The sequence below is a fragment of the Epinephelus moara genome, chromosome 9 (genome assembly GCF_006386435.1).
Source record: "Epinephelus moara isolate mb chromosome 9, YSFRI_EMoa_1.0, whole genome shotgun sequence".
In the NCBI taxonomy this organism is placed as follows: domain Eukaryota; kingdom Metazoa; phylum Chordata; class Actinopteri; order Perciformes; family Serranidae; genus Epinephelus; species Epinephelus moara.
In genome coordinates this window covers 795884-823647 of record NC_065514.1, presented here as the reverse complement: position 1 = coordinate 823647, position 27764 = coordinate 795884, and the positions used below count along the sequence as shown (strand labels likewise).

The 27764-nt window shown below is 42.3% G+C and overlaps 2 protein-coding genes across 2 annotated transcripts in view; one reads left to right on the top strand and one right to left on the bottom strand.

Annotated features, from left to right (window-relative positions):
- The window catches only part of cops4 (COP9 constitutive photomorphogenic homolog subunit 4 (Arabidopsis)), a 520559-nt gene that overhangs the window by 454899 nt on the left and 37896 nt on the right, over window positions 1-27764 (bottom strand). The window lies entirely within an intron of this gene.
- Window positions 1-27764, top strand: part of adamts6 (ADAM metallopeptidase with thrombospondin type 1 motif, 6) — a 94253-nt gene that overhangs the window by 54246 nt on the left and 12243 nt on the right. The window contains exons 11-17 of the mRNA XM_050053741.1: window positions 1225-1358; window positions 9358-9481; window positions 11831-11911; window positions 15424-15587; window positions 19080-19218; window positions 22294-22423; window positions 27516-27720. Coding sequence (XP_049909698.1) covers window positions 1225-1358; window positions 9358-9481; window positions 11831-11911; window positions 15424-15587; window positions 19080-19218; window positions 22294-22423; window positions 27516-27720 — 977 coding nt within the window. The remainder of the gene's footprint in view (window positions 1-1224; window positions 1359-9357; window positions 9482-11830; window positions 11912-15423; window positions 15588-19079; window positions 19219-22293; window positions 22424-27515; window positions 27721-27764) is intronic.

Here is a 27764-nt window from a genome sequence, read left to right as displayed (position 1 = left end):
CCGTCAGCCTCCATTAGGTGGAGTTGTGTTGCTACCTCCTCTCCCCTTGGATCTCCGCAAGTGATGTGAGGACTCTGAAACTTCACCTGAGCCTCCCTCGGCATATGGGTGAGTAGATAATGGCTGAGTTTTCATTTTTGGGTGCACTATCCCTTTAATCTGGTTTGCATAAAATCAATCCAGTTTAAGCTTGTACACTGGGCCCGACTGGCAAAACCAGAAATCAACCCAACTCTACTAGACTAGATTTAATTAAGTGCCTACTCACAACATCTTCCATATAACTAGGCTGAGGTTGAACAGCCAAAGAGCTGAAGCATCCAGCTGCAGAACACTTCATACATCCAGTCTCTGCGTCTTCCAAATGCTGAGCTGTAAAACTCTTCCTGTCATCCTCTTTGCGTCACAAGTGACAGTCTGCAGGCCGGCCTGTCTTGTGTACCCAGTTAACACCAACAGTGAGAAGGTCTCTTTGATGAGTGGAGGATTCTTCAGATTCCTGTACACTGTGCTGTGCTCCAAGACCCTCGCTGGTTTTCTGGATCTGCGGCTCATCCAACCTGGGAGACTTTTACATTTTGGGCAGACATCCTGACACAGTTCATGTCAAGAATCTCCAGACGAAGCACTCGTTCCTTGGACCGTGCTAGAATAGGTGCAAATGCTATTGTACTACCACAGCTATTGGCTGGAGTTTAGGAGTGCATTCTTTGTGTCACTCTCCCCCAAAGTTCTCCCCTTGATGTCTGCACATCATGGAAAATCTCCACTTCACAAGGAACACAAGAAGAAGTGATAAAAGTGTGAAGCATGTAAACATGACTTTTATTTTCTCTCACAGTTGGAAGAGCTTAAGTGAGATCTCTTTTATCACAGGGGTCTGTTTTGTCAAATCCATCACCTCCTGATTTACCGCACTCTGTGGGCTGCAAGCCGTCATGTATAAACAGCAGATAACCTGCGTGTTGATGTCAGCGTAATTGTTGTTGGCAGCCAACGCTGTCTCTGTCGGTGTCAGTGTTACGGTGACGTGAGGTTTTAGATCTGAGCGCCGCTGACTTTCCTCCACATGGTTATTATTGTCAACAAGTCGACAGGACATCCCAGAGCTGTGTTGTTTGTCATGTGTTTATCTTTGAGTTCAGGTCATGTTGTGTGTTTCTGTGTGTAGGCTGGACTCTAGATAACCATGTGCTGCGTCTGTGTGTGCTCTGTGTAACCCAGGTGGTGTTAAACCCTGTGCACTGAACTGCCTGGCAGAGGGCTATAACTTCTACACAGAGCGCTCACCTGCAGTCATAGATGGCACCCGGTGTCAGGCTGACTCTCTGGACATCTGCATCAATGGAGAGTGTAAGGTAAGGGAGACATGCTTCGTCGTGTTTGGAGCCCTGAATCCACATGATTTCAATTTCCGTTTTATGAGATCTTAAAGGCTGATGGCTGGAGTTTCGAAAATAAAAGTTTTAATCTGCCCATTATTTTCCCCAATTAATCATTTTGTCAATAATATGTCAGAAAATGGGGACACACGTGGTGCTATTTCCCAGAGCCTGATGTGACACCTTCATATGGATGATTTTATCCAACAGACAATCCAAAAAATTCAAAGCCAGTCTGTTTATTATCATTTGTGACAAAGAAGAGCATCAAATTCTCACATTTATGAAGCATGAAACCGTCAAATGTTTGGTTTTATTTGCTTAAGAAATGCTATAACGATTATTCCATGATCTGAATAGAGGACATTTGATTTTCTACCGATGGACTAATTGTTGCAGCTCTGCTGTAATAAACTGTAGTTTTCTTTTAACTACCACTCTGCCAAAGTTAGCACAAAAAGCAAGGAACTCATTAATGATGTTTTAGTTCATAAAGTATAACTTGGAATATGTTTGAACACCAGTCACAGAAAACTTTAAATTTGATTTGAAAATCTTAAAAACTTACTAACTTTATGTAGGACTTCAAACTGCATGTCACATCAGATGGAGTTATTATGAATGGATGGATATAGCACCTGTTGTCATGTGACCAAAAGTTCCACACCCAGGTCACATGATGGCCAATCTCAGAACCCATCGCTCTGACGACAATCAGCCTCTAGCAGCCAGTATGTCATGAGATCCGGTGTAGCCAGTGGATATCTGAGCCAAGAGTTCCTCCTCCATGCGCCAGTCATGTAGCCTGGAAATCCAGACCCAAATCTAGAAAGATTTAGGGTCTGGCTATGAGTAATGCAAATGGCCCAACTCGAGGGGCGGCACCAAGCATGCATTTGAAAATATCACTGCACGCAATTGGATAACACTACGACCAATCAGAACAATACACGGGGTGACGTATCCAGAGCTTAGCTACCAGCGGAGCTAACTGGTAGATTAGACTCTTGCCGTATCCGGTCGGCAAAACAGCAAAAACGTCCTTCTTGCAAAGGAAAGATTCGAGCGCCGTCTTCTGTTCCTCTTTTAGAGAAAAAGCCAAGTCTAACTCGTTCATTGTAGCGGCCAAAGCCGTTTCAAACAACTGGTGTTCATCCGTAGCCATCTTGCAATGTTTACTGACTGATTCCGGACTTCGTCGTCGCAGCGCTGTCGTCATCTGTTTAGCTCGCCTCTGGCCCGCCTATATCAGATACACCGATGTGATTGGTGCAGCTCGGCTCCAACGGCATGGGTAATGAGCATCATTACTGATTGCCAGAGTGACTCGCTGAGCAAATTCAAATTGTGCTCTCATGAAAACTCTGGATTTCCAGGGTAGCTGTCATGCAGATAAATGCTAAAAATGCTACTATAAGGCGAAATCGTCATCAGACAAAGGCGATGGGTTACACATTTTGGCTAACACATACTGTTTACATGTCGCTCAAACCCGATTGGTCAATACTATTTAGATTACTACTCAGATCAGAAACTAGAAAGCTTACGTTACCAAAATCTGGTGCCGTCATATGCAGATGTCTGTTTATAGAGATTACACAATGACAACTGTGTCAATGTCACTTGCTGAAGAAGGCTGTAAGATCTGGTTGAAAGCTCTGGAAAGAGCTAGAAAGAGAAACCTTGAGTTAAGATGTTTCTTCATTGTTTAAGACTGGACAAAACTTTTATTTTGTTTAGTTTTAATTCTATATTTACAACTTTTCATACAAGGGATGATTATTTTTTACTTGAAAAAACTTCTTAAAAAAGGTTAAGAGTTACGAATCTTATAAAAAAAATAACAATGAAGATAAACAAAAGCCACTGAAAACATTTTCTACTGTAGGAATTTATTATTTCCATGTCCCCCTGTTTGATTAAGGCAAGGGTGCTCAAAGTTGTGATGACTGAAGGCTTGGACATACTGTCCACATTGAACGTCAAACAGCTGCAGACACATGGATGCGTGCGCGTCTTTATTCATAGTACAGTTGAGGGTCAGTGTCAGCCCCCGGCAGTGAACGGGAGAGCTGCGAGCTGAGCCAACTGTCCTCCTACTGCCAATGTCGGGTGAAACGGCTGGGTCTGAAGTGAATGTCAGTCATATATCCAGCTTAAAACGAACTTCGCAGTGGTGCAGCGAGCTTGCCCACAGTGTTTCGGTCCCAGAAAAAATGGGCTGCACGCAGACGCCCGCTTAGGGGTCAGTGGGAACCCTCAGGGACAATGGTGGATGACGAGTTTGACGTTACATCAACTGATCGACCTTGTGGACACAGAAACTGTGAATTGGTCTTTAGGGAGCCAGAGCATGATTAAGGATGGACACAAGAAGAGTTCCCACACGAAACTAAATATTTTCACCATCTCCAACTCACATTTAATTGCTGAGTTGTCCATCAAAGTCGCTAACTTTAGCCAACAGCACTAGCATTTCTCCTAGTTGTCCTTCCTAACCTGGCAGATGCTTGTTAGGGGGGCAAGTTTTGACACAGTAGTAGTGTACTATATATAAGAGATTGAAAGTGAAAGCATTGAAATGGATTCAAATATAATGGATGAATTTTATGTCACATTCAGGGGCCACACAAAATGCTTCTGAGAGCCGCCATCGGCCCACAGGCTGCACTTTGGGAAACTTTGAAAAGTGTTATGAGCATTAATCATGTCTGCTGCAATACAAACATCATGCATCTCCTGCTGTGAAATACTGTAATGACACATCACACTATGACATTACCCTCGGTGGGCTTTTGTGACTGTGACTGTTAACTCCTGATGTAATTAACCTGGTATATATGAGAGTGACATGTCAGCTGTGTATTAAATGACCCTAGTGAGAGTTTCCTCAGCCTCAGCGCCAGTTTTTATCTCTGACAGCACAGTTTAGTAGCTCGCTGATTGCGTAAACACGACTGCCAGAGCACAAAACCGCACACAAAACCGATTCTGCAGTGAAGAACAATCGAGCCTTTGAGTTGCTGATTGTGGCTCATTGTGACTGAATGACTGGCGTTGCTCTCTGCGACTCTTATCAGGGCTCTGCAGCCTCCACTGGGATTGTTTGGTGATAAATAAAACACAAAAATCATTGTTGTGATTGAATAATGATTTGATATATATTTGAAAGGGCTGATTTAATAACATCTTACTGAAAGGAGTTGGCAGTTGGTGCTGTCTTTGTTTTCACCAGCATGAATCATTTTGTACAGTTTGTGTGGAGATGAGGGTTTGTGTGTGTTTTCTGAGATGCAGCTGAAATAACGTCTTGGTTCCTTGCTTTAAGTATTTGCTTTTACTTCCACCTGACCGTACGATTTGATTCCTGCCTGGCATGAAAGAGCAGCGACTGTGCCAACAACATTACTCCGATTTTAATATAAAAACACAACATGGTGCGTGTTTTATTGGGAGGAAAGTTTCTGAGAGGTGGAATATTCCCCACCGACGGAGCCTTGCAGGTTTATTTCCAGTCTGAATCCAGCGTGTCGGTTTTATTCCAGAGGTGGGCTCTCTGGGTTCACTGCCACACCACGATAAATCTCTAGAACACTGTCTGCTTGGAAAGCGTTCAGAAACACTGAGAGCTGCGATGCTGTTAACAGGTGCTGGAGAGATGGAGACAGAGAGAGAAAGATGATGAATAACAGAGAGGGAGGTGGTGATAGAGGGGAGAAAGAAGCTGGGAGTTCCAGAGGAGGAGTGGAACAGTGATCCTCCCTGTTGTATTGTCACACAGTCTTACACACAACTGATGAAGCTGTTATCAAACGTTTAAAGACTAGAACCAAAATCACTCCTGATTTACTATGTAGAGCTGTCTGCTATGTTACTGTATATATAGTGTAGGACTGCACCGAACATGTATATTAATCGTCAGATCATTTTCTCGATTTATTTCTGGTCCATAAAATGTTAGAAAATAGTGAAAATGGCCTTTAAATTCTAAAAATATTCAGTTTAAAGTGTTATAAAACAGAGAAAACCAGCAAATTCCTGCACTGGAGGAGCTGCAGGCAGAGCATGTGGGGCATTTTCGCTTGGAAAAATGGCTTAAAATATTAATTTGATATCAGAATAGTTGCTGTTTATGCCTTTTTAATAATAAGCATAATGCATTTTATATATAAGCGCCTTTCAGAGCACTCAAGGACGACTTACAAGACAGGCAAAAATGTATCCATACATCATATAGTCAAATAAATCAGTCATATACAGTAATAAGTTAATAAAATAACTGCACACAGCCCCTGTGAAATGATTATTTCACTACCAGGATTTAATCCATTAGTTCTAATAAAATTTCCAGAAGAGCCACAACATTAAATCATTTTATCAATATTCAAGTTAGCAGAGCTAAACCAGAAGTAAGCTTCTCGTTAGCTCTCTGGTGTGCCTGCTCTATGGGCCCAACAATGTGAAAGATTTGGGTAATTTAATACCCTCAAAATTGAACTTTTTTGGCTTCACGCCACTGAGCAACTTTCATAAGAATGAACAGGGCCCTGCCTCCAACTCTGTATCCAGGTCTCTTTATACATCCAAAGTCCATCCATCCATTTTTATCCGCTTATCCGGGGCCGGGTCTCGGGGGCAGCAGGCTAAGCAAAGCACCCCAGACATCCCTCTCCCTGGCAACGCTTTCCAGCTCCTCCTGAGGGACTCCAAGGCGTTGCCAGGCCAGATGAGATATGTAATCCCTCCAGTGTGTTCTGGGTCTGCCCCGGGGCCTCCTACCAGTGGGACGTGCCCAGAACACCTCTAACAGGAGGCGCCGAGGAGGATCCTGATCAGATGCCCGAGCCACCTCAACTGACCCCTTTTGACGCGAAGGAGCAGCGGCACTACTCTGAGCTCCCTCCAGATGTCCAAGCTCCTCACCCTATCTGTAAGGCTGAGCTCAGCCACCCCACGGAAGAAACCATTTCCACCGCTTGTATCTGCGATCTCATTCTTTCGGTCACTACCCAGAGCATAGGTGAGGGTTGAGACGTAGATGGACCAGTAAATCGAAAGCTTTGCTTTCTGGCTCAGCTCCCTCTTCACCACGATGGACTGGCACAGCGCCCGCATCACTGGAGTAGCCGCACTGACCCGCCAATCCATCTCACACTCCATTCTACCGTCACTTGTGAACAAGACCCCAAGATACTTGAGGCAGTAACTCTGCCCCAACCCAGAGAGGGCAATCCACTGGTTTCCGACAGAGAACCATGACCTCAGACTTGGAGGTGCTGACTCTCATCCCGACCACTTCACACTCAAACGGCCCCAGTGCATGCTGGGGGTCATGGTGTGATGGAGCCAACAGAACCACATCATCTGCAAAGAGCAGAGATGCAATTCTGAGGTCCCCAAACTGGACCCCTTCCTCCCCCCGGCTGCGCCTCGAAATCCTGTACATCCAAAGTATCTCACTTATTACAGTCACAGTGCTTATCGGACTGCAGATTTGATTGGCTCAGCAGCATTTACATGAGTCAAGCCATGCAACTGGTCTGTGAGTATTCTGGTCGCTAAACCAGTACTAGAAATGCTGCACCGGTTAAAACAGAAACTGTAATTCTCAGTAATTTCTAGGTTATATGTCAGGGTCCAGATCCAGGAGATGGGGAGAGCATTTTGGTCATTTTGCTAACAGGCATGGCGTCCCCCCTCGTCACCTCTCACATCGCCAACTGATCTTTTATTCTTAATTTTTTAATTTTAAGAAACCAAACAACATCAGGCAAAGGGACTGCTGATGAAAGGTGGCCTCGGAGCTAACTCAGTTGCATTTACATTTGTTTCAGTGTTGATTAATGAACATTGTTTCTTTTCAAGTAAAAAATAAATTAAAACAAATTAAATAGAAGATCAACTAATCAACTAATCTTTGAAGCTTTGATATAGAGTCCTTAAGAATCTCAGAATCTAGGAACAAAAAGTAACTGCTCACAATCCCAAAATGCACCATAGACGTGAAATTTACTGTTGTTTCAAACAATAAATCATACTCACTCCAAGATAGTGCAACTTTCTAAGAAAAATAAAAACATTACATCATAAATAACTGTGATATAATTATGTGCAAAATCCTTTTGAGGCAGGAAAATTAAAGTGTACATTGTTGTTTACACTGTAAACATATGCTACATAAAGACGTAGAGATCATTGCCAAAAACTTTAAAGAGGCAAAATAATGTAAGAAGTGTGCACTATAAAAGAACTTCACAGATGGAGCAGTTAACACAGAGAGCACAGTGGATTCAGAGCACTCCATTATAAGTTAAACTCATAAATTTACACCAGTAAATTTTAGATGTTTTGATGTATAATGTATTTAGATATTCAACCACAGACTGTAGGCCTCACATCTAACAAATATTTTCAGAGTGTAAATGCTCTAATGAGTCCATATACAGCCAGTGTCGGAGCCCTTAACGGAGAAATATAATGGAAATAACAAAACTTACCTTCAATCAGAATCAGCTGAACGCCGCTGTCTCACCTCCAAGGCATTACTAATCGAGTCGTGATGAAGCAACCGCTGCAAATCGAGCACAGATAAAAGGTGTAATGAGCTCCATACGGACTGCGTATTAAAATTTATACCAAGCCAGCAAATTTTTATCTGTTACGTTGGCTCATTTGAACACCATCATGTTTTTTGAGCCCTCGTGTGTTTTACATGTTGAAACCTGCCAAGATACGGATGTAACGGCTGGTATCAATGTAGCTGTGTTAAAGGATCAGTCTGGAGTTATTCTGTGTTTTTTAATTGTCAACAAATCCCATTAAAAAACCACAAAGTGTCTGATTCTCAATAGTTAATGACTTTCCTACTCTGTGGCACTCAGCCTCAAGCCCACTGGTTTCTACTAATAGTGTAAAAGTTTAAAAAGGTCACAAAGATCCATCCATTTTCATCCGCTTATCCGAGGCCAGGTCAAGCAAAGCACCCCAGACGTCCCTCTCCTCAGCAACACTTTCCAGCTCCTCCTGGAGGACCCCAAGGTGTTCCCAGGCCAGATGAGATATGTAATCCCTCTAGCTTGTTCGGGGCCTCCTACCAGTGGGACGTGCCCGAAACACCTCCAGCAGGAGGCGCCCAGGAGGATCCTGATCAGATGTTGAACCACCTCAACTGAACCCTTGCGACACAAAGGAGCAGCGGCTCTACTCCGAGCTCCTCCCCCTATCTCTAAGGCTGAGCCCAGACACCCCACAGAGGAAACTCAATTCGTATCCACGATCTCATTCTTTCGGTCACTACCCAGAGCTCATGACCGTAGGTGAGGGTTGGGACGTAGATGGACCAGTAAATCGAACGCATTGCCTTCTGGCTCAGCGCCCTCTTCACCACGACAGACCGGTGCAGCGCCTGCATCACTGCAGAAGCTGCACCAAACCGCTGATCATTCTCACGCTCCATTCTACCCTCACTCACTGGTGAACAAGACCCTGAGATACTTGAACTCCCTCGCTTGAGGCAGTAGTTTTTACTTCTGTAGTTTTTACGAAATGTCACTCAGACAGGAACACATGGTGCATTTATTGGGGACTACTTTTAGCAGTGGATTAATACACATTTGGTGTGATGTAATGTGTTAATAAGTGAGCTTTAGAGGTGCTAGTAGGCAGATTTTGTTACCGAACCAGGCTAGCTGTTTCTCCCATTTTCCAGTCTTTATGCTAAGCTAAGCTAACCGGCTTTGTATGTAACAGACAGACATAAGACTGGTATATATATATCATGTAACTGTCTTTAAGAAAATAAATAAATGCTTTTCTCAATATGTTGAACTATTCCTTTAAAAGACAGAAAGACAATAAGGACTGTGGCCTAAAATCTGACTTAGCAGATTTGTTATGAACTTAAACTGAATCCCATTTTCCTGTCTTCAACTAAAACAATGCTCTCTGTCTTTCTCCGACTTTGTTGTCTTTGAAGCATGTGGGCTGCGATAACATCCTGAGCTCTGATGCTAAAGAAGATCGCTGCCGTGTGTGTGGAGGGGATGGCAGCACTTGTGAGGCAACAGAGGGACTCTTCAATGACTCTCTGCCCCGAGGAGGTAAAACATACCCGACTCCAGGCATGTTGTTTTTACGATGAGAGACTTAGATACTCTGTCATCTCAGGTTTCTGTTAGATCTCCATTCATGTATTCAACAGCAGCTTTTAGGCTTCTTTGATTCACTCAGTGTGAAGAGGACGAACAGAGAGGGAGCACATGCAACAGTTTTAAAAGATAGTCTGGATTTTTTAATGTGGGGTTGTTAAGGTACTTATCCATAGTCAGTTTGTTACCTTCAGTAGATGGCAGTGGGCATGCTCCCAATTTGGAGAAGCAGACAGGAGTACAGCTGAGAAGCTAAGAAATGTACTGCTTTGGACAGGGCAACAACAAAACAAATTTTAGCCACCTAAAGAAATCAATATCATTTTAAGTGTATGCTATATTGAGAATATTTTCACAGCTTTACCTCGCTGCTAGACAGCCTTTTCCTGACAGGAAACTAAGGGGGCTTTCAGACCTAGAGTCGTCTCCTTCGGTCTGAATCAGGGACTCATGTTGTTCCAAAGTTTTATAATTGCCTAGAGTTGGTTCGTGTTCTCACGGCAGCATTTACAAGAGGACCAGATCAAATGCCTTGTGTAAGAAAGCTGCTCTTGATTGGTCAGAATTTCCATGTGGGAAAAATCCAGGAAGTAAAGCAAACGTTGAAGAAGAGTACACTTGCAAGATAAATGTGACACTTTCTAATGTCACAATGGAGGGACAACTACGCAGGTTGATTTTAGCGCTGCTCATCGTGGACTATATTGCTGTCATTGTTCATTTTAGTCAAACCATACAGTTTGAAAACGAGGCGCGGCTCCAACTAGAAAACAATGTTTTGATGCATTGGATGTGCTGAATGTGCATATTAAGGCAGTACAGGAGGAGGTGCACATTAATAATCCTCCAGGACTGTAACATGCTCATGTTTAACCCAAACAATGTGTCATGTGACTGCAGTTGCTTCACATCCAGGTCGGAACACCTTCTCACCACAAACCAACCGCACCAGAGTTCGTTTGTAACCGGACTGAGACCACCTCTTCAAGAAGGTCTCGGTCCGGTTGTTTTGGTGCACACCTGAGTGTGATTGCTGTGTTCACACCTGCCCAAACGAACCACACTGAGGGGGCAAATGAACTTGGGTTAAATTGAACTGAACCAAACAGGGCAGGTGTGAAAGCACCCTAAAGCCATTGTCTAAGCTCAAAGCCACCAGACTCCATAGACAAAAACAGTAATTTTAGTTTGTTTGAGTTATTGTTGGACTTCAGTGTTTTAAAGGTTTAGTTTGGATTCACTAAAGCAGTCACTCCAGATTTCGTGGTCTGTTTGTTTTGGTTTTCTTTTGCCCGATTTGTTTGCAACTTTTCCAAAAAAAAAATTGCGATGCATTTTCCAACGTTTTTCCGGCATATTTTTGCATGTGAAATTACTGACATTTGCAAAAATAGTTGTAAAGCTGTTTCAGATTCAGAGCACACAATAGCATAAAGAAACTACAGATCGTGGCAGTGGTAGACCAGCAGCTCCTATGTTCAGTGAGGTAAAATTACTGTTTTTATCAATGGAGTCTGGTGGCCTTAAAGCGAGCATAGATAACGGCTTTCTGTTCCCCATTGGAAAGGGCCGTGAAAAGCAGGTAAAGCACTGAAAATAGCGAACACTTAAACTGATATTGATTTTTTTAGGTGACTAAGCATGTTTTACTGCTGTGCCCTTTCATTGCTTTGCTCACTTGGCAATACTCCTGTAGATTCTCCAAACTGGGGGCGTGCTGACCGCCATCTACTGTAGGTAATAAACCGACTATGAATAAGTGCCTCGTACAACCCCATTTAAAGAAATCTATCCCTTTTAAAGTCACTGGAGATGGCTGTGAAGAAAACAAAGTAACTCATCGCCCTTTTGGCAGAGCAGCTTTTATCCAACACATCCCTGAGGCCAGGCAGATAATCTCTTGCCTTTGTCACCGACCAACAGAACACATGTTTTTTGCTATTTAGATCTATGTTGTCAGTATACAGATGAAAACATAATATTTTCCCCATTAATTACATCACTGAGTGAAGAAATCCGGAGCAGAGATAGGGACTTGGTGTTGGCTTCAGCCTGAGGTTGTCTATAGAGAGCAGGAGAGTGAGAGAGAAAACATATTTCTCCTTCTATGGTATGGCTAGTAAACCATCTAAAAATACAGTGTATCCACATGTGTGTGTGTGACTGTGAAAAAAAAGGAGGGGATTGTTTTGTCCTCCTGCTTTGTCCTTTTTGGGTGATTCGGAATTTATTCTATATGTCCTCCCTTTGAGTTTGAGAGGGAGAAATACCACCTTAACGATGCCTGTCCTTGTCCTCCAGGCTACATGGAAGTGGTTCAGATCCCAAAAGGGTCGGTTCACATTGAGATCAAAGAAGTTGCCATGTCGAAGAACTACATCGGTAAGTGGCCGCCTCAAGAATTAATATTTTCAGAGTAATATGTATTTTTATGAGCGTCACAGGTGGCAGTGTCAATCTGCCACACACCTGTGTCCAGGCTGAAGTATCTCATTAACTATTGGATGGATTGCCATTAAATATTGTACAGACATTCATGTTCCCCAGAGGATGAAGCTCACTGACTCTGGCGATCCCTTGACCTTTCCTCTAGTGCCACCATGAGGTTGACTCTTGCTTTTTAGTGAATCATCTCAACAACTATCAGATGGATTGACATGGAATTTGGTGCATATACTCATGGTCCCCAGCGGATCAATTCTAATGACTCATACAGCCAAACATTGTTTTCTCTTTACAAGATGAAGAAGCAACTTTCTAAGCATAATAAAAGTATGTAATGAATAACTGTAAAAGTTACGTGCAGAATTATTTCAGTTTAAATCAAAGTACTCTACAAGATAAACTCCTGCACTCACAAATTTATATATTCATGGTCCCCAGAGGATGACTCATAATGACTTCAGTGATCCCTTGGCATTTCCTCTAGCGCCAACATGAGGTCTACATTTTTGTTTTTTAAATAACTCAACATCTCCTAGATAGACTTGGACACAATTTTTTTACAGACATTCATGTTCCCCAGAGGATGAAGCTCATTGACTTTAGTGATCGCTTGGCTTCTTGTATCACTGGCAGGAAGTCAACAATTGATGTTTTATGTGAAACGTCCTGACAACTATTGGATGGATAGCTGTGACATTTGGTACAATGATTCATGTTCCCCAGAGGATGAAGCAGATCCCTTGACATTTCCTCTTGTGCCATCAGCAGGGCCCAAAATATTTAGCTCCCCAGAGGATGAAGCTCACTGACTTTAGTGATCCCTTGGCCTTCTCTGTATCACCAGCATGAAGTCAACATTTTATGTTCTAAGTGAAATGTCTTGACAACTATTGGATGGATTGCTGTGAAGTTTGGTACAATTCATGTTCCCCAGAAGATGAAGCTGATCCCTTGAAATTTCCTCTAGTGCCACCAGCAGGGCCAAAAATATTTAGCTGTTCAGAGAAATATCTAAATTTCTGCTAAATAGATTTGATGTTTTATGTCTTGGCAACTATTGGATGGATTGCTATGACGTTTGGTACAATGATTCATGTTCCCCAGAGGATCAAGGTCATTGACTTTGGTTATTCACTGACTTACTCTAACACCATCATGAGGCTGACATTTTTGTTGTTTGTTGAAATATGTCAACACTTTTCAAATAAAGTCCCATGCAATTCGGTGCATGTATCAGTGGTGCCCAGAGGATGAATCCCAATGACTTTGGTCATCCTCTGACTTCCCTCTAGTGCCACTTTGAGGTTGACATTTATGGTTTTCAGAGAAATATCTCAACAGCTATTGGATGGATTGCTGTGACATTTTGTGCAAATAACTTTTGGATGCATGGCCATTAAATTCCCCAGAGGATGAACCGGAATGACTCCTGTGATCCACTGGTATTTCCTCTAGTGCCATCAGCAGGGTAACGATATATACCCAGTGAAATATATCATCGGATTGGCACACATATCTTACGTAGATATTTATGGTTCCAGGTTGATGAATCTTAATGACTTCGGCGATCCTTTGACTTTCCCTCGAGCGCCGTCCCAAGGTTGACATTTAGTACCTCAACAGCTATTGGGTGGATTGCCATGAAATTGGGTTCATACATTCATATACTCCTCAGAATAATCATCCACTTTGGTTTATAACCAGATACACTGCCATTGAGAAGTTTGGAATCAGATTTTTATTGATGTTTTTCTTCTTTCCTTCAATAACAACGCTATTAGTAGAGATAAAAAAAACCCCAGTATATTTCATACAATAAATGTATTATTTGAATTAAAATAGTTTTGGTTACAAAAGAAGAAGAATGAAATGATTTCAACTGCGATTTCATACTAATTAGTTCTTAACCAAGTTGATGAACATGGTAAACATTACATGCTAAACATGTGAGTGTTAGCATTGTCATTGTGGGCATGTTAGCATAATGAGTATAGCATTTAGCTCAAAGCACCACTCTGCCTAAGTGCAGCCTCACAGAGGCATTGGTGTGACTGTAGACTCTCTAGTCTTGTTTCACTATCAATCCATCACTCTCAGTAAACCCTGCAGTTCACCACAATGTGATGAATTGCCAATTTATGACATCAAGCTGTTTCATATTATCTGTTCAGCTCTGTGTCAACCACATTTCCAGGGATTTCCTTTGCGTCTTTGTCAAGAGCAAATTAGAAGATGCCATCGTTAAATCTCCCGTTGCCTAACATAAAGCCATAAAACTGAGAGAGTCTGTAAAAAACCTCCCTGAATCTTAACACATGTGATGGCCCTCTTGGCACCAGACTCATCCGCTCCGTTCCAGACTAAACAAAAACTATTTGCAACACTGGCAGCGATGGACCCAAAACAATCAAACAACCGGATTCAATTAAGCCCGTTGTGTGTCTTTTCATTAACAAGAGAAAGACATGTGACAGCGTGTTGAATTTATAGCGGATGGTGTTGATGGAGGGCTTAAGTTACACTTTGAACCAGAGAGCTGCATCAGATTTATAGGGCCGTGGTGACAGCTGCCTGCTCCACCAGGATTATGGGGGATATGATGTCTATATATCAAAGTTTAAAGAGTGCAATTTTGGCTATTGTGTCGGACTAGATTTTCCCCTCCAAGCAATCTGTAACTTTGTTATGAATCTCATCTGTGACCCCAGTGATAAAGATAATATTTTTCTTTTGCAGCATTGTCTGGGTCCCTGCTATTTAGGTCAGCAACGTTTTAATGTTTGATTAAAGCAAAAACTGAGTGAGACAATATAAAAATAGAGAGCGGGCTACCTGCGGAGACTTGTGTAAACTGCTCTGTTCAAAATAACAAAATCACAATGCTCACAATCAGTGCCAGATGTGCTGAAAATGAATTTATTGAGAAGGGGATTGTGATATTTTAAAGAGGAGTAAGCTATTGTTTGAGGGAGGGAAGAGAGGGGAATCTGTACAAGCACGAGCCAGAGAGACAGAATAGAGAGCGGTTGGATCGTTTCTCCTGAATTTGGCCTCATTTCAACACAGAGAAAGTGGATATTTTCAGATCTGTTGTGCTTGGAGACCAACTTTTGTTTTGACAACCAGACAGAGTGGTATTCAGGAGGTTCGTCCAGGCTTTCACCTGAAGTGTGTTTTCTTTCTCGTCTTAAATTAGACGTATGTACATGTCGGTGCACGTGAACGTCTGCGTTTATAGTGTGTGTACACAGGCACGTGTGTGTGTTTCTTCTCAGAGAGTTGTCAGTGACATCAGGGGAGGCTGAAAATGATGATGATGATGATGAAGTTGAAGGACGGCAATGACATCACACCAAATGATTGTCTCCACCTGTTGTCCCGGCTACCGTTCCTGTCTGCTTTTGATTTCAGCTCTCTGAAAGTGTTTCTTGTTCTCTGTGATGACGCAGCTCTGAAGTCTGAAGTGGATGATTATTACATCAACGGAGCGTGGACCATCGACTGGCCCAGGAAGTTTGACATCGCAGGGACGGCCTTCCACTACAAGAGACCCTCTGATGAACCAGAGTCTTTGGAGGCGCTGGGAGCTACCACTGAAAACCTAATTGTCATGGTAATACATTAGTGTCAAAATCACACCTTTTTTTTTTTTTTGCCCTAACGTTGCACAAGTAGGACGAGCAGCAAAAGTAATTTTCCCTGGTATGTTTCTATCTGAAAGTTTCCTTTTAACAATATCCTCAGTATTCCATATAGATAACAAAGAAACACAGCAGTCTCTTGGGAAAATTAATCTGGCAATGCCCCATTTTTTGGCCACTTTTGCACTGATATGAGGAACTTGTTGGCAAACAGTTGCTCATTTACACATCCAGCAGTCACAGAGCAACATTATCATTTATTTGAAGATATGTTTGTGGCCATCTGATGAAAGTAAGTCCAATATTCACTCTCTTTTAGCTCTGTTTTTTGATCTTTGCCAACTCCTCAAGGAAACATCTGGCTCTTTAGCAGCTAAATACTCCACTATGTTCACCAGCTAGTTGCTAACTGTGTCTGTCCATTGCGGTGAGTTTGAACCAAAACAGTTAAGTTCTGGGCCATATGCGCCAGAATACACTGCTTGAGCAGTTTGCACCCTTTAGCGTCCGTATAAGATGCACCGGGCTTTCACAAGTTCCAATGTAAACCTATCTGCATCGTTATTTGACGTTCAGAGCAACAGACATTGTAGAAAGAGTGTGACACATCTGTTGCAGTGTGAGGGCCTCCATAAACAAATGGAGCAGCTCCATTTACCATGGAAGCCACCCTTGCATGGCATGGCTCTTCTTTTATTTTGACTCGCTGACTCGCTCTCAAACAGCTAACAACTACACAATACTATTGAAAAATGAATATAATTTGTTTAAAAATGATTGTACCAGATGTAATGCGAAGCAGCAGAGCAACCTTGTGGATGTTTTTTACATTTCACATTAAAGTAAATCAATCAAATCAACTCATCCTGTTGTGAAAATGATCTGGTTAGTTAATTCAGTACCAGCTTTTATAGCCTATACGCTTCAAAACCCTTCATAACCAGCTGCATCATAACTTCAGAAAACTTAATACATGCATGAAACCCGCTGCAACCACATGCTACAAAGACACTCTGCTCTGCCTATGTGACGAGTCACATCCGTGCCCCAAGGATTTTGCTGTGTGGGCAGGTGGTAGGGTCTAACAAACACAGGACTTGGACCCATGAGATTGGTGTTTGTGTCCCATAGGAGTTGTTTTGTTATGTCAGTCGTTAATCAGTCTTTTTGTAACCCTTGAACCCAGTTCAGGCCAAAGATGTGCAACAAGACAAGTTAAAACAGGCAACTACCTGCAATGCACCGTTCTGCAACGTTCTTAAAACCTGCTGGTTGACAGGAAGTGACCACGATGAGACGGTGTATCATCTCTAGTCAACAACTTTCTGTACTTCCGTTCTGATTTGCAGCTTTTCAGACTTATTTTGTGGCTGAATATAATTTGTAGCTTCTTAAAATCTGGATGAGGACAGTGATAGTGAGATACTGGCTACAGTGAAACAAAACCAGCATCAGGTGGACTGTATTCATAATCAATACGCCACAATTATATAAATATCCAGCGGCAATTCATCAGTCAGTGAGAATGTGTGTGTGTGGGCGGGCAGCAGTGACCCACTTCTGACACCGCCACACATTGATTTGACCAGCTGAGGTGCAGGTTTGAGTCGAGCTCAGACCGGCCAGTTCACACTGCTACAACTTTTCACTGCAACGCTCTAAAACAGTTTTGTCTCGTCAAGAATTATTGGTCTGAACTGGGCTTATCTGGAAAGATTTGTTACCGAAACCTAACTGCCAACTCTTAGTCACAAGAGTCGACGCCCTCTGCAACAGAATACAATGCAGGTTTTCTCTGGCATCATTATATTAACGCCCAAGCGTCAATGTATGACAAGCAGGGATGAGACCATGTTGTATGCAATGAGCTGCAACTCAGTTTAAAGCTCCGTAAAGCCGAGAGGAGCTGCGGATTCAGATTCTCTGTAGGTTCATCAGTATCAGAGACACTTAAACATTCTTGTCACATTATCATCCTGTACATTGTTGCTATAAAACTGTAGATTCTTTAATGACAATATAGATCGAATTATTTCAGTCTTGTTTCTTAGAAGTCACGTTTTTTTCCTGTTAGTCTGGCATGCAGACATGAGTGGGAGTTTAACTTCCTGAAACTTGGACACCAGAAATAACTCATCTTACTCTGTAGTTATTCCTGTGCATTTTATGTTGTATGTACGCTGCTGGTCTGAGTCCACTCACACTCCACTCACACATCTGGCTGCTAACCTTAGGTGACCATCAGCCAGCGGTTTGGGGTTAAAAGCTATGTATATGTAGATATACTGTATATATTTATATATATAAAGAATCTGTCACTTGATTTAGAGAGCATCTGTGTCGCTGTGCAGGAGTTTGCTCGTGCATGTTAAGTCGTGCGAGTGCCCTTTTTCTTTTTTTTGCAATGACAAGGTTCTCTGCATATTTGTGTGTTTGTGTGTTCATGTGAGGCAACGGAGCATTTTCTTGTTGTAATACTCGGTGGTTTCTGCCTCGACATGAATGCTGAAAATACCAGACCACACAGCACCACTGGAATAGACGAGCAACTGGCCACTTGGCCACTGGCCATTTCTCTGCGGCTTACGAAGCCAGACTCCCTCAGTCTGCCTCTGCATCCAGCAGACTAATATAAACCCACCAGAGACGCACTGATCCAGACTGCATTAAAGCTGCTATAAGCCAGCATTTTACATTAATAATGTTTCACATAATGAGTGATGTGAGAGGGTTAGGGGGCAAAGGCAAAGAGCAAGTTAGAGACGAGCTGGTGAACATAGCGGCGCTTTTAACAGATGAACAGACAGATATTTTTCTCAGGAGTTGGTAGAGACCCAAAACGGAGCTAAAAGATAGTGAATATTAGACTAATAGTAATACTCTACCTACAAAATGATCATTTGTATACCAGTTACTCACCCCATGTTACGCTGAATTCATGAAGAAGACTGTTTGCATGTCTCCACTGTAAACGAAGAATCCAAAACTGGAGAAAATTCTTGATGAAAGCATGTGTTTGGGAAGTTGTTAAATCCGCCCCCCTTCACTTCAATTAATCAGCAGTGTTTGCTGTTTTTGGATTCTTCGTTCCCTGTGCACACCCAATTCAAGATAACACAGGATGAGTAACTGATATACAAATGGTCATTTTGTGGGTGAAGTATTCCTTTAAATCTGTCAGTTGCCCAGAAACACGACTCCAAATCATTTCTAATGTTTCTCAGTTCAATGTGTGAATGAGCAACTGCCTGCTAACAAGTCTGCTGTATCAACTTTATGGGGTGTTAATATGTTAATGTGTGTTTACGGCTTGTCACACTGCTCCCGAGTGACCCCCTGAAAAAAAAAAAATCAATCTACGCAACCTAAATAACAAGACGTAACACAGAATTTGACTACATGAACCTTCTTCCCTCTATTTTTCTATATCTGTTCTTACCCTCTGTTTGCATCTTCCTCTGCAGGTCCTGCTTCAGGAACAGAACATGGGAATTCGCTACAAGTTCAACGTGCCCATCCAGCGCACAGGAAGTGGTGACAACGAGGTGGGCTTCTCCTGGCACCACCTGCCTTGGTCTGACTGCTCAGCTACCTGCGCTGGAGGTAAGTCAGCACTGAAAGCCCAGTAACTTTCCTCTCTGCTCCTCTGGACTTTGAATGGACACAGAAACACAGCTGTAGCCTTTCCAGGAACGTCAGGGTGTTCAGTTTAACTTTTCACACAAAGGTTAAAGGTATAGTGTGCAGGATTTTTCTAAAAACAATGTAACAATGTGTTGCCAGACTGCAAGCAGCATGTATCCAAGAGGAAGCTATGAAAATTATGAACACAGCACCGAAAAAACACAAATATAGCAAGGTGAAAAAACGGCAAGTGGACAAAGCTTAATCAAAAATGAGAGTGAATCTTGGGTCAGCTTTCACTTCCACTATCGCTGGCGATACTGTTTACAAACTGACAGGAGACCAACAATTCCTGTATAGAATAGCTTTAAACTTTTCAGGGATGGTCTGAGGAATGTGGCTAAGAGCTCAAGGCCTCAACCTGGCCTCAAAATTCCTCAGATCCCAATTTGATTGAGCATCCGTGGGATGTGCCGATACCCCAGAACTCCTGGGTAGAGTTCTCAACAGGCTGAAAAAAATGAACCCGAACTGAATTGACTCGCGTGAGTTGAAGCCCAGACTCTGCCCGTTTGAGATCACCACATAAAATACTGAGTCTGAGCCGGACCAAACCCCTCCAAAAGTACTAGTCGGCTTCTAACACCCGGGACTCACTGGTTGTGTGGCGGCGCAAGCCACGCATGTCTCCAGTAGAAAATGGACCAGCTCGGTGGATCACCGACTCTCCACACGTATTTCCTCACCATAGAAGCTCCCTCCTTTTTTGTTGTATCCCCACAGCCCAGATCCTACCCAATCCAGCCAATCTGCGAACATTTTCGGCCCCAACCTGGTCAGACCTGTCAGGCTTTTCAGGACTCAGATTGAGTGTGAGAGCTCTAGTCCTGTGTCCATGCCTCAATAGGTCAGAAACGAGTCCAATCCAAAGAGGCCCCACTGTGGATCGGGGCTACCTCAGTACGTCCCATGAATGCTCAATCAGATTGGTCAGGTTGATGCCTTGAGCTCTTGGTCACAATCCTCAGGTCGTTCCTGAGCAGTGTTTGCAGCGTAGCATGGTACAATAGATGAGTGTTGTCTCCATGAGGGAGCGTACTTGGTCTGCAACAGCGTTTAGGTGGGTGGAGCACATCAAGTGGCATCCACATGAATAATGCGACCAGACATTTCCCAGCAGAACATTTCACTGTAACAGGATGATGAGTGTTATTCACTTCACCCACCAGTGGTTTTAATGTTTTGGCTGATTGGTGTGTAATGTCAATCCAATCATCAACTGTAGCCATTTCTGGTTTCAGCCACTCTCTAGTGATGGCTCTCCTGCTGGCTCTGTGTTACGTGGTTACACGGTAATCACTGCTAACATTTTATCATTTAGCCGTCAGTCACGTAACAAACACTGTGTCTTGTATTGTGTGCAGAGTGCTTAATAAACACTGGGTTTGTAAAACTGCTGCACAAGTTTTCATTATTAAAGTTTATTTGTCTGAGAGAGAAGAATACCTTCCTCTCCGTGTCGACCTTCTGCTGGGCTCCACAGATTGCCTTTTGAAAAAGAGCACTCCAAGCATTTTGGTGTTGAATAGCATAACACGCTGTGGGTGTTTAAATTCTTTTTGAATATTTCTAACCTTCTCAAATATTTAATACTTCATATGGTGTGTGTGTGTGTCATTCTGTAAATCTTCCCCAACCAATAATTACACAAATGCTGAAGAGCAGTGTGTGTGGAAACCCAGTATCATAATTTGCGATGGCTTTCCAAAATCATTACTTTATAGCTGGAGATTCAGCCCTCTAATAAATTCAATATGTATATTTTCCATATTTTAGCCAGAGTAATGAATATGGTGTAATTTCTGTGAATGAGCTGCTCTGCATAGCTTCTGGTTTACCAGCGCTGCACACAGATACGGCCGCTCTTCCAGAGCGCTCGTCCTACAAAGTCAAACATTCAAAAATCTGAAACCGCAGTGAAATGTTGACCATGGCCTCAAGAATGACTAAACCAAACCTTTTAGCCCAAAAGCAATGGGTTTCATGTAACAATAAATAGTGTTTCTTCCCAGTTGTCAAGTGTGGCCTGGACGGGTTTGTAATATTTTGTAAAAGCATGACTGAATAAGCATGTGGGTTTCTCCGAGGAAGGATTTCCAAGTCCGGAGCAGAAGTTTGAAGCTGTTCCTAAGACGGGGAAGCACACATGTTCCTCCCAGTGTTGTAAACATGCCTTTGCATTGTTGACCCAAATGATCTAATTTGCGTCTCTGACCGCACTGAGCTTTAAATCAGTAAGATGTTATTTAATCACGCACCCATTCGATACAGCTAGCTCAGCTAATCATGGAGCAGTGTTTAATATATCACTACAGTAATAAAATCTATGAAAAACACCTTCTGACAGCCTTACAACCAAAACTCTTTTACCCCATGCTTTGCACTGTTCCTCCAAACTGTATTTCACTTCAAGCGCAGATGGGTAGATTTTCTATACTACACACACACACACACACACACACACACACACACACACACACACACATATCTCATTACATCTGCCAGACAAGTCTGCTGTGGGATATGTCCCACGAGGGTCCAAGCAGACCCTTTCTGAGTTGGTATGGCATATACACATGCACGCACACACACACAGCAAACACATGCATACTCTCTTTCTCTCTCTCTCTCTCTCTCTCTCTCTCTCTCTCTCTCTCTCTCTCTCTCTCCCCCTCACACACACACACACACACACACACACAGTGGGAGGTGTGACACCGATACGGTAGCCCTCACTCTCTCCATTAGAAGCCAAAGTAAAGAGCTCTCTGCTCTGTAAAAGTGATTTGCCAAGATATCCTGCAAAGAATCAGGAATTTACATGTCTGGATTTACTACAGACTGAAAGCGATACCATCTCCGCTCAAACACGGTGCTCGACGCGACGGGCCCGGCCTTCCATGTTTCTGAAGGGGGTTTGAATGTGAGAGATCAGCTGAGCTCTGTGCTGCCTGATTATTGATCAGTGTGGGTTTTTTGTTTAACCCCTGTTAGGTTCCCAGAAGCAGGAGTTGGTGTGTAAAAGGCTGGACGACAACTCGGTGGTGCAGAACAGCTACTGTGACCCAGACAGCAAACCTCCAGAGAACCAGAGAGACTGCAACACTGAGCCGTGTCCTCCAGAGTACGTAACACTCAGGCTGATTGTTTTTTGTTAACTGATCAGCTGTCGAGTCTGCAGAATGTGACAATCACAGGTTCCCGCAGCCCAAGGTGACTTCTTCAGTTTGTTTTGTCTGACCAACAGTCTAAAACCCAGAATACATTCACTTTACATCAATGTGAAACAGTGACAAGCAGCAAATCCTCACATTTAGGAAGTTGGAAGCAGAGAATGTCTGGCATGTTTGGCGTTAATTGTATTTATGTTGATTAATTAATACATTTTCTTGAATTTCCTGCCAAGTTTAGTTTGCGAAATTCAGTAAAACAATAGTTTTTCAAACTTTCATTGACATTCAAAGCATCAAAAAATAAGTGTACCTTTTAAAACAGTGGCTCCCAACTGGTCCAGCCCTGGGTTCCAGATTTCTCCGTAGCTGTTAGTTTAAGGTCCACACGATCTAATATATTTAGCATCATACTTGCATTTGGCCATGTTGTTGAGCTAGTTTGCTGTTTTGAGTAAGTAGCTGTTTGTTAGTCACTCACTCTACAGAAGGAAACAGCACTTCAAAATAAAAGCTACGTGCTGGAAATTCACTGTACTTCAAAATAAAGTTTGTATTTATGAACCTGACATGTTTGCGAGTCACTTGTGGTCCATTCAGAATGGACCTGCGACCCACTTTTGGACCGCGACCTACCAGTTGGGAACCACTGTTTTAAAGTTCCTCTCCTGGCATTGATTAATCGCTTAACAACTCGTCTCTGTTCACCAAAATTACACATACACAAGTTTTTTTCATGACAAAGAATCACTCAATGCCTTAAAATGGCTTAGATGTAACTCTACGTCTTTGTCTCATTTAGTATGCATGGATCTGCGATATTCATAGATCCTGCAGCTCAATCGTTCCTGCCCGTCATCGGCTTTGCTCATCGAACACAAACTTCTGCTTTTACACAGAGATAAATAAGATGAGCCTTTAGCTAATAATATGTTGCTAATCTTAGATAAACCTTGTTTGTTATTGCCACTTCTGACAAATTGAAGTGAAAGTGAAACTTATGTTACAAAACACCGATACGTATCTTTACCTGACTTCTACTCTGATGCCCCGCAAGTTGATGGTATTGGTTCCTTAGCTTTGTGACGTAACAAACCCTGGAGGTTTGTTCCCAAGGAAGAAATTCCCACCCATGGTGTTGCCTGCCTTTTTTGCTCATGATATGTCTTGTAGCATATGAAAACACATCGTGGATATGTTTTCAAGGTTTAAAACTTTAATTCCAAGGGGTCTTTAAGATGAACAGTTGCCTATTCACTCATTCAGCAGATACAGAGTAACATTAGCATTCATTTAGAGTAATGTTTGAGTCTACGTTGTGAATGTAAGTCCAATATTCACTTTCTTTTAGCTCTGTTTTTGGTCTCCACCACCTCCTAAATGCTCCACAGTGTTCACCAGCTCGTCTCTATCGTCATCTCTTGTTTGATGCTGGGCTAGTGGGGTACTTTTTTCCGAAAACATCTGCCTGCTTCATTTGAATACAATACTGATGACAGATGTGAGACTGTAAGTAGACTTGTAAGTAAAATAAATAGCCGAAAGATGATAAAACGCTCCGTAGAGCTTAGGAGATCTGTGTCAGGTGGTAATTGTAGGTTTTCTACACATTAAACATAGACTTTTGATACATTTTAATATAAAAATGTTGAGCGTACCAGGTTTGAAGGAATACCAACTCCCAAAATGATCATTTGTATATCAATTTGTCACCCCATGTTACGTTGAATTTGTCTTGCATGCCTCCACGATGAAGGATGACTCTAAAAATTGAGAGAATTCTTGCTGAATTGAAGTCATAGGGGTCCAGTAAAACTATATCAAGACAAATGTTTACAAAGTCACACATCTCATGCAGTATAATCCATGTTTCATTTATCCAGCTGTATGCACAGAACTTCCCAAAAAGACAGACCTTTCTGAGCTAAAAGTGTAAGTTATATATGCTCTCTTCAAAGCCAGACTCCATTGACAAAAGCAATAATTTTACCTCACTGAACACAGGAGCTGCTGGTCTACCACTGCCTTGATCAATTAGTTTGTTTGTGTTTTTGTGTGACTTCTGTCTTTTAACGGGTTCGTTCGGATTCACCAAAGTCACACAATAACACAAACTAGCTAACTGATCGAGGCAGCAGTAGACCAGTGGCTCCTGTGTTCAGTGAGGTAAAATTACTGTTTTTGTCAATGGAGTCTGGCTTTGAAGAGAGCATAGATAAGTTACACTTTTAGTTTGGTTCCCTGACAGAAATGGCTGTCTGTTTGTAAAGTTCTGAGCATACAACTGGATAAATAACACTTTGATTATAATGTGTGAGTTGTGTAAGAGCTTGTAAATGCATGGTTTGTTCATTAAAATGTCATTAAAAGTGGACCCCTATGACTTTAATTCATCAAGAATTGTCTCTGTTTTTGGATTTGTCGTTCACCTCGGAGGCATGCGAGAAAAACAAAGTTTTCCTCATGAATTCAGCGTGACAGGGGGTGAGTAACTGATACACAAATGATCATCTGGGGCGTGAAGTGTTCCTTTAATTTACAGTTTCCAACCCTCCATAAAAATGAGCCTCGCGATATTAATTCGCCTTCAATGAGCCTTACTCTGTGAAATGTGTTTGGAAGAAAATCATAAAATGGCTGTGATTTATAACTTCATATGTTAACTATTTTCAGTGTTTGCCTCGTGCCAGAAATTAGAGCCCTTGAAAATGACCACCTGTGTTTGATTGTTTTGGCTTCTTGAGCGATCCTCGAGGGGTAACATACACGTATACAGGTGGAATATGAACTTGTGTTTGGTGGCCAAGTGTCTGTAAACCCCACGCTGTAGCTGGAAGCATGAGCCAGACTCACTTCAATGACGTCTGGAAAAAGAGGGATTAAATGCGTCGGGTTAATTAGTTTCAGACGATCTGACAATTATTTGTGTGTGAGACAGAAAAACTGATAGTGTCGTAAATCTACTGTATAAGTGGTAATTTGTTTTCATACATTGAAAATACAGTCTGGGGTTATTTATTTTCACATCTGTATTCAGTGGACGCAGACTTGTGCTATCTCATTTATTTTGATTAGTGCTTGAAGGCTGTTACAGTGCATGTGTGTGTGTATTGAGTTACAGTGCACACATGACATTTGTGTGTGTGTGTGTGTGTGTGTGTGTTAGGGAGGCAAACACCCCGTCTGCAGCCTCAGGACAGGCCGACCAAAGGAGCCCACGTAAACACGATTGTTTTAGAAATAGCCGGGGTTTTATGGGCCCGAGTAATGAAAGCTAACACAGATGTTTGAACACGTCGTTAATTCTGTATACATTCCTGCAGATGATGTAATATCTCACAGGCTGGATGTGTTTGGACGGCTGTTGTCTCGGCAGTTTTATGATATTAATTCTGAAGTCTGTCGACAGAGAGCTGAAAAAGACTTAGTCTAATCTTCTGGAGGTGAAAAGCTCAGCGGCCCGGCACTGTGATTACCTGTCTGCCAGGTCATTAGGGTTTATCTGCATCGTTTAGGATTTAATGATTGTTGAAATAAAATGTTCAGATCAAGGCAGATTTTGTTCAGGTGTTGTCTCCAATATCAATTTCAGATGTTAGTACAATACTTTGTCGAGCAGCACAGAGATGAGGTTGCTATCACAGTGCACATAATTTCAATGCTATTAAAGTTATAGCTTTAAATTATTGGAAACACAAATACTCTTTTCTTTCTCTCTGCGACTTAAATGTGAAGATCAATACCACATGTCTGTGCACTAAATACGGAGGTAGCTCTAGCTAGCTAGCTTAAGCCGCAACTTATTTGTTACATTACAATTTTTGAACAGATAAAACTAACGAGAAATAAGGTGTTAGCGAGGTTTACAGGTGTTGGTAGGTGAATTTTTTTATCTTAGTGAAAGCCATGCCAGCTGTTTCCCTCTGCTTCCAGTCACTATGCTAAGCTACTCAGCTCAACTCAACTTTATTTATGTCCCCAATGGGCAATTGCACAAAATTTAGCAAAAAATAAGCTAAGCTAAGCTAAGCTAACCTCATCAATGTAAAAGCGGTATTGATCTTTTCATCTAACTCTTGGCAAGAAAGTGAACATGTATATTTGCCCAGGAGCTCAAATATTCCTTTTCAGGGTCAATTTAATCTGCCAGGAAACCTCCAGAGCAAAAACTGAAATGATAAAGGTTTAAAAGATAGATTATAACATACTTTTTTCAGATTATATTGTACGTTGATGGCGCGTATTCCCAAACAAATCTGCAATTAATCAAATTACCAAAAAACAGCCCTTTCCGGGCCCCTGAGGGTCTGTGGTCCTGGGTAGGGCTGGGTAGAGTTTCAGAATTTTCCATAATAGTGCCGACACAATACCCAAGTTGCTCTGGCTTTTGAGCGTGCCTGCCGTGCGTCTACATTGAAAAACAATGGATTTGAGGGCGCAAAAAACGACGCATGTGTAAGTTCTCACATGATAAATATTGTCTAAACTCAAGCAGCTGTACTAGGACTTTGCCCAAATAAATTAGTCTAAAATTATTATTATTAATTCATAATTTTTAATCAGATCAGGAACAAGATCCTTCATTTGATCAGACATTCAGTGGCAACTTTTGATACTTGACAGTTTTGGATACTCAGTGCAGTGGATGTATTATGGTTGGTTCTGAAAAGGGTTTGAGATTTGATGCGATTTCGATCCAAAATTGTTGGCTCAAACATGTCTGGCTGTACAAGTCTAATGAAGCTGCTAGATGGAGCATCCACTGTAGTGCTACAATTAAAAGAATCTGCAGCTTTCCTGCGAGTGGGTGTGGCTTCAGCACATTTTGTGGACATACCCCCAGCGATTTTTCTTCATGATTTTGAAATGTAAATGTATGTACTTGCCGACTTTTTTAGTCATTCAAATTATGCTTGGTGCTGTGGTGTGACAATGTCATTACACATATTTATTTTTGCTTTACACACAGAGTACACTGGTACACAAAGAGCTGGGCACACTGTTAGCTTTGGTTCTTGTAATTTAACTCATGTCTGTCTCTTCCAGATGGTTTATTGGTGACTGGTCGGAGTGTGGGAAGACGTGTGATGGCGGGATGAGGACGAGGACCGTCCTGTGCATCAGGAAGATCGGCCCTGCTGAGGAGGAGACACTGGAGGACACCCACTGTCTGACTCACCGCCCAATCGAACGAGAGTCGTGCAACAACCAGTCCTGCCCGCCAAAGTGGGTCACTCTGGATTGGTCAGAGGTAAGATGATTCTGAAACCAGTCTCGGAGCCCATTGGCTATTGG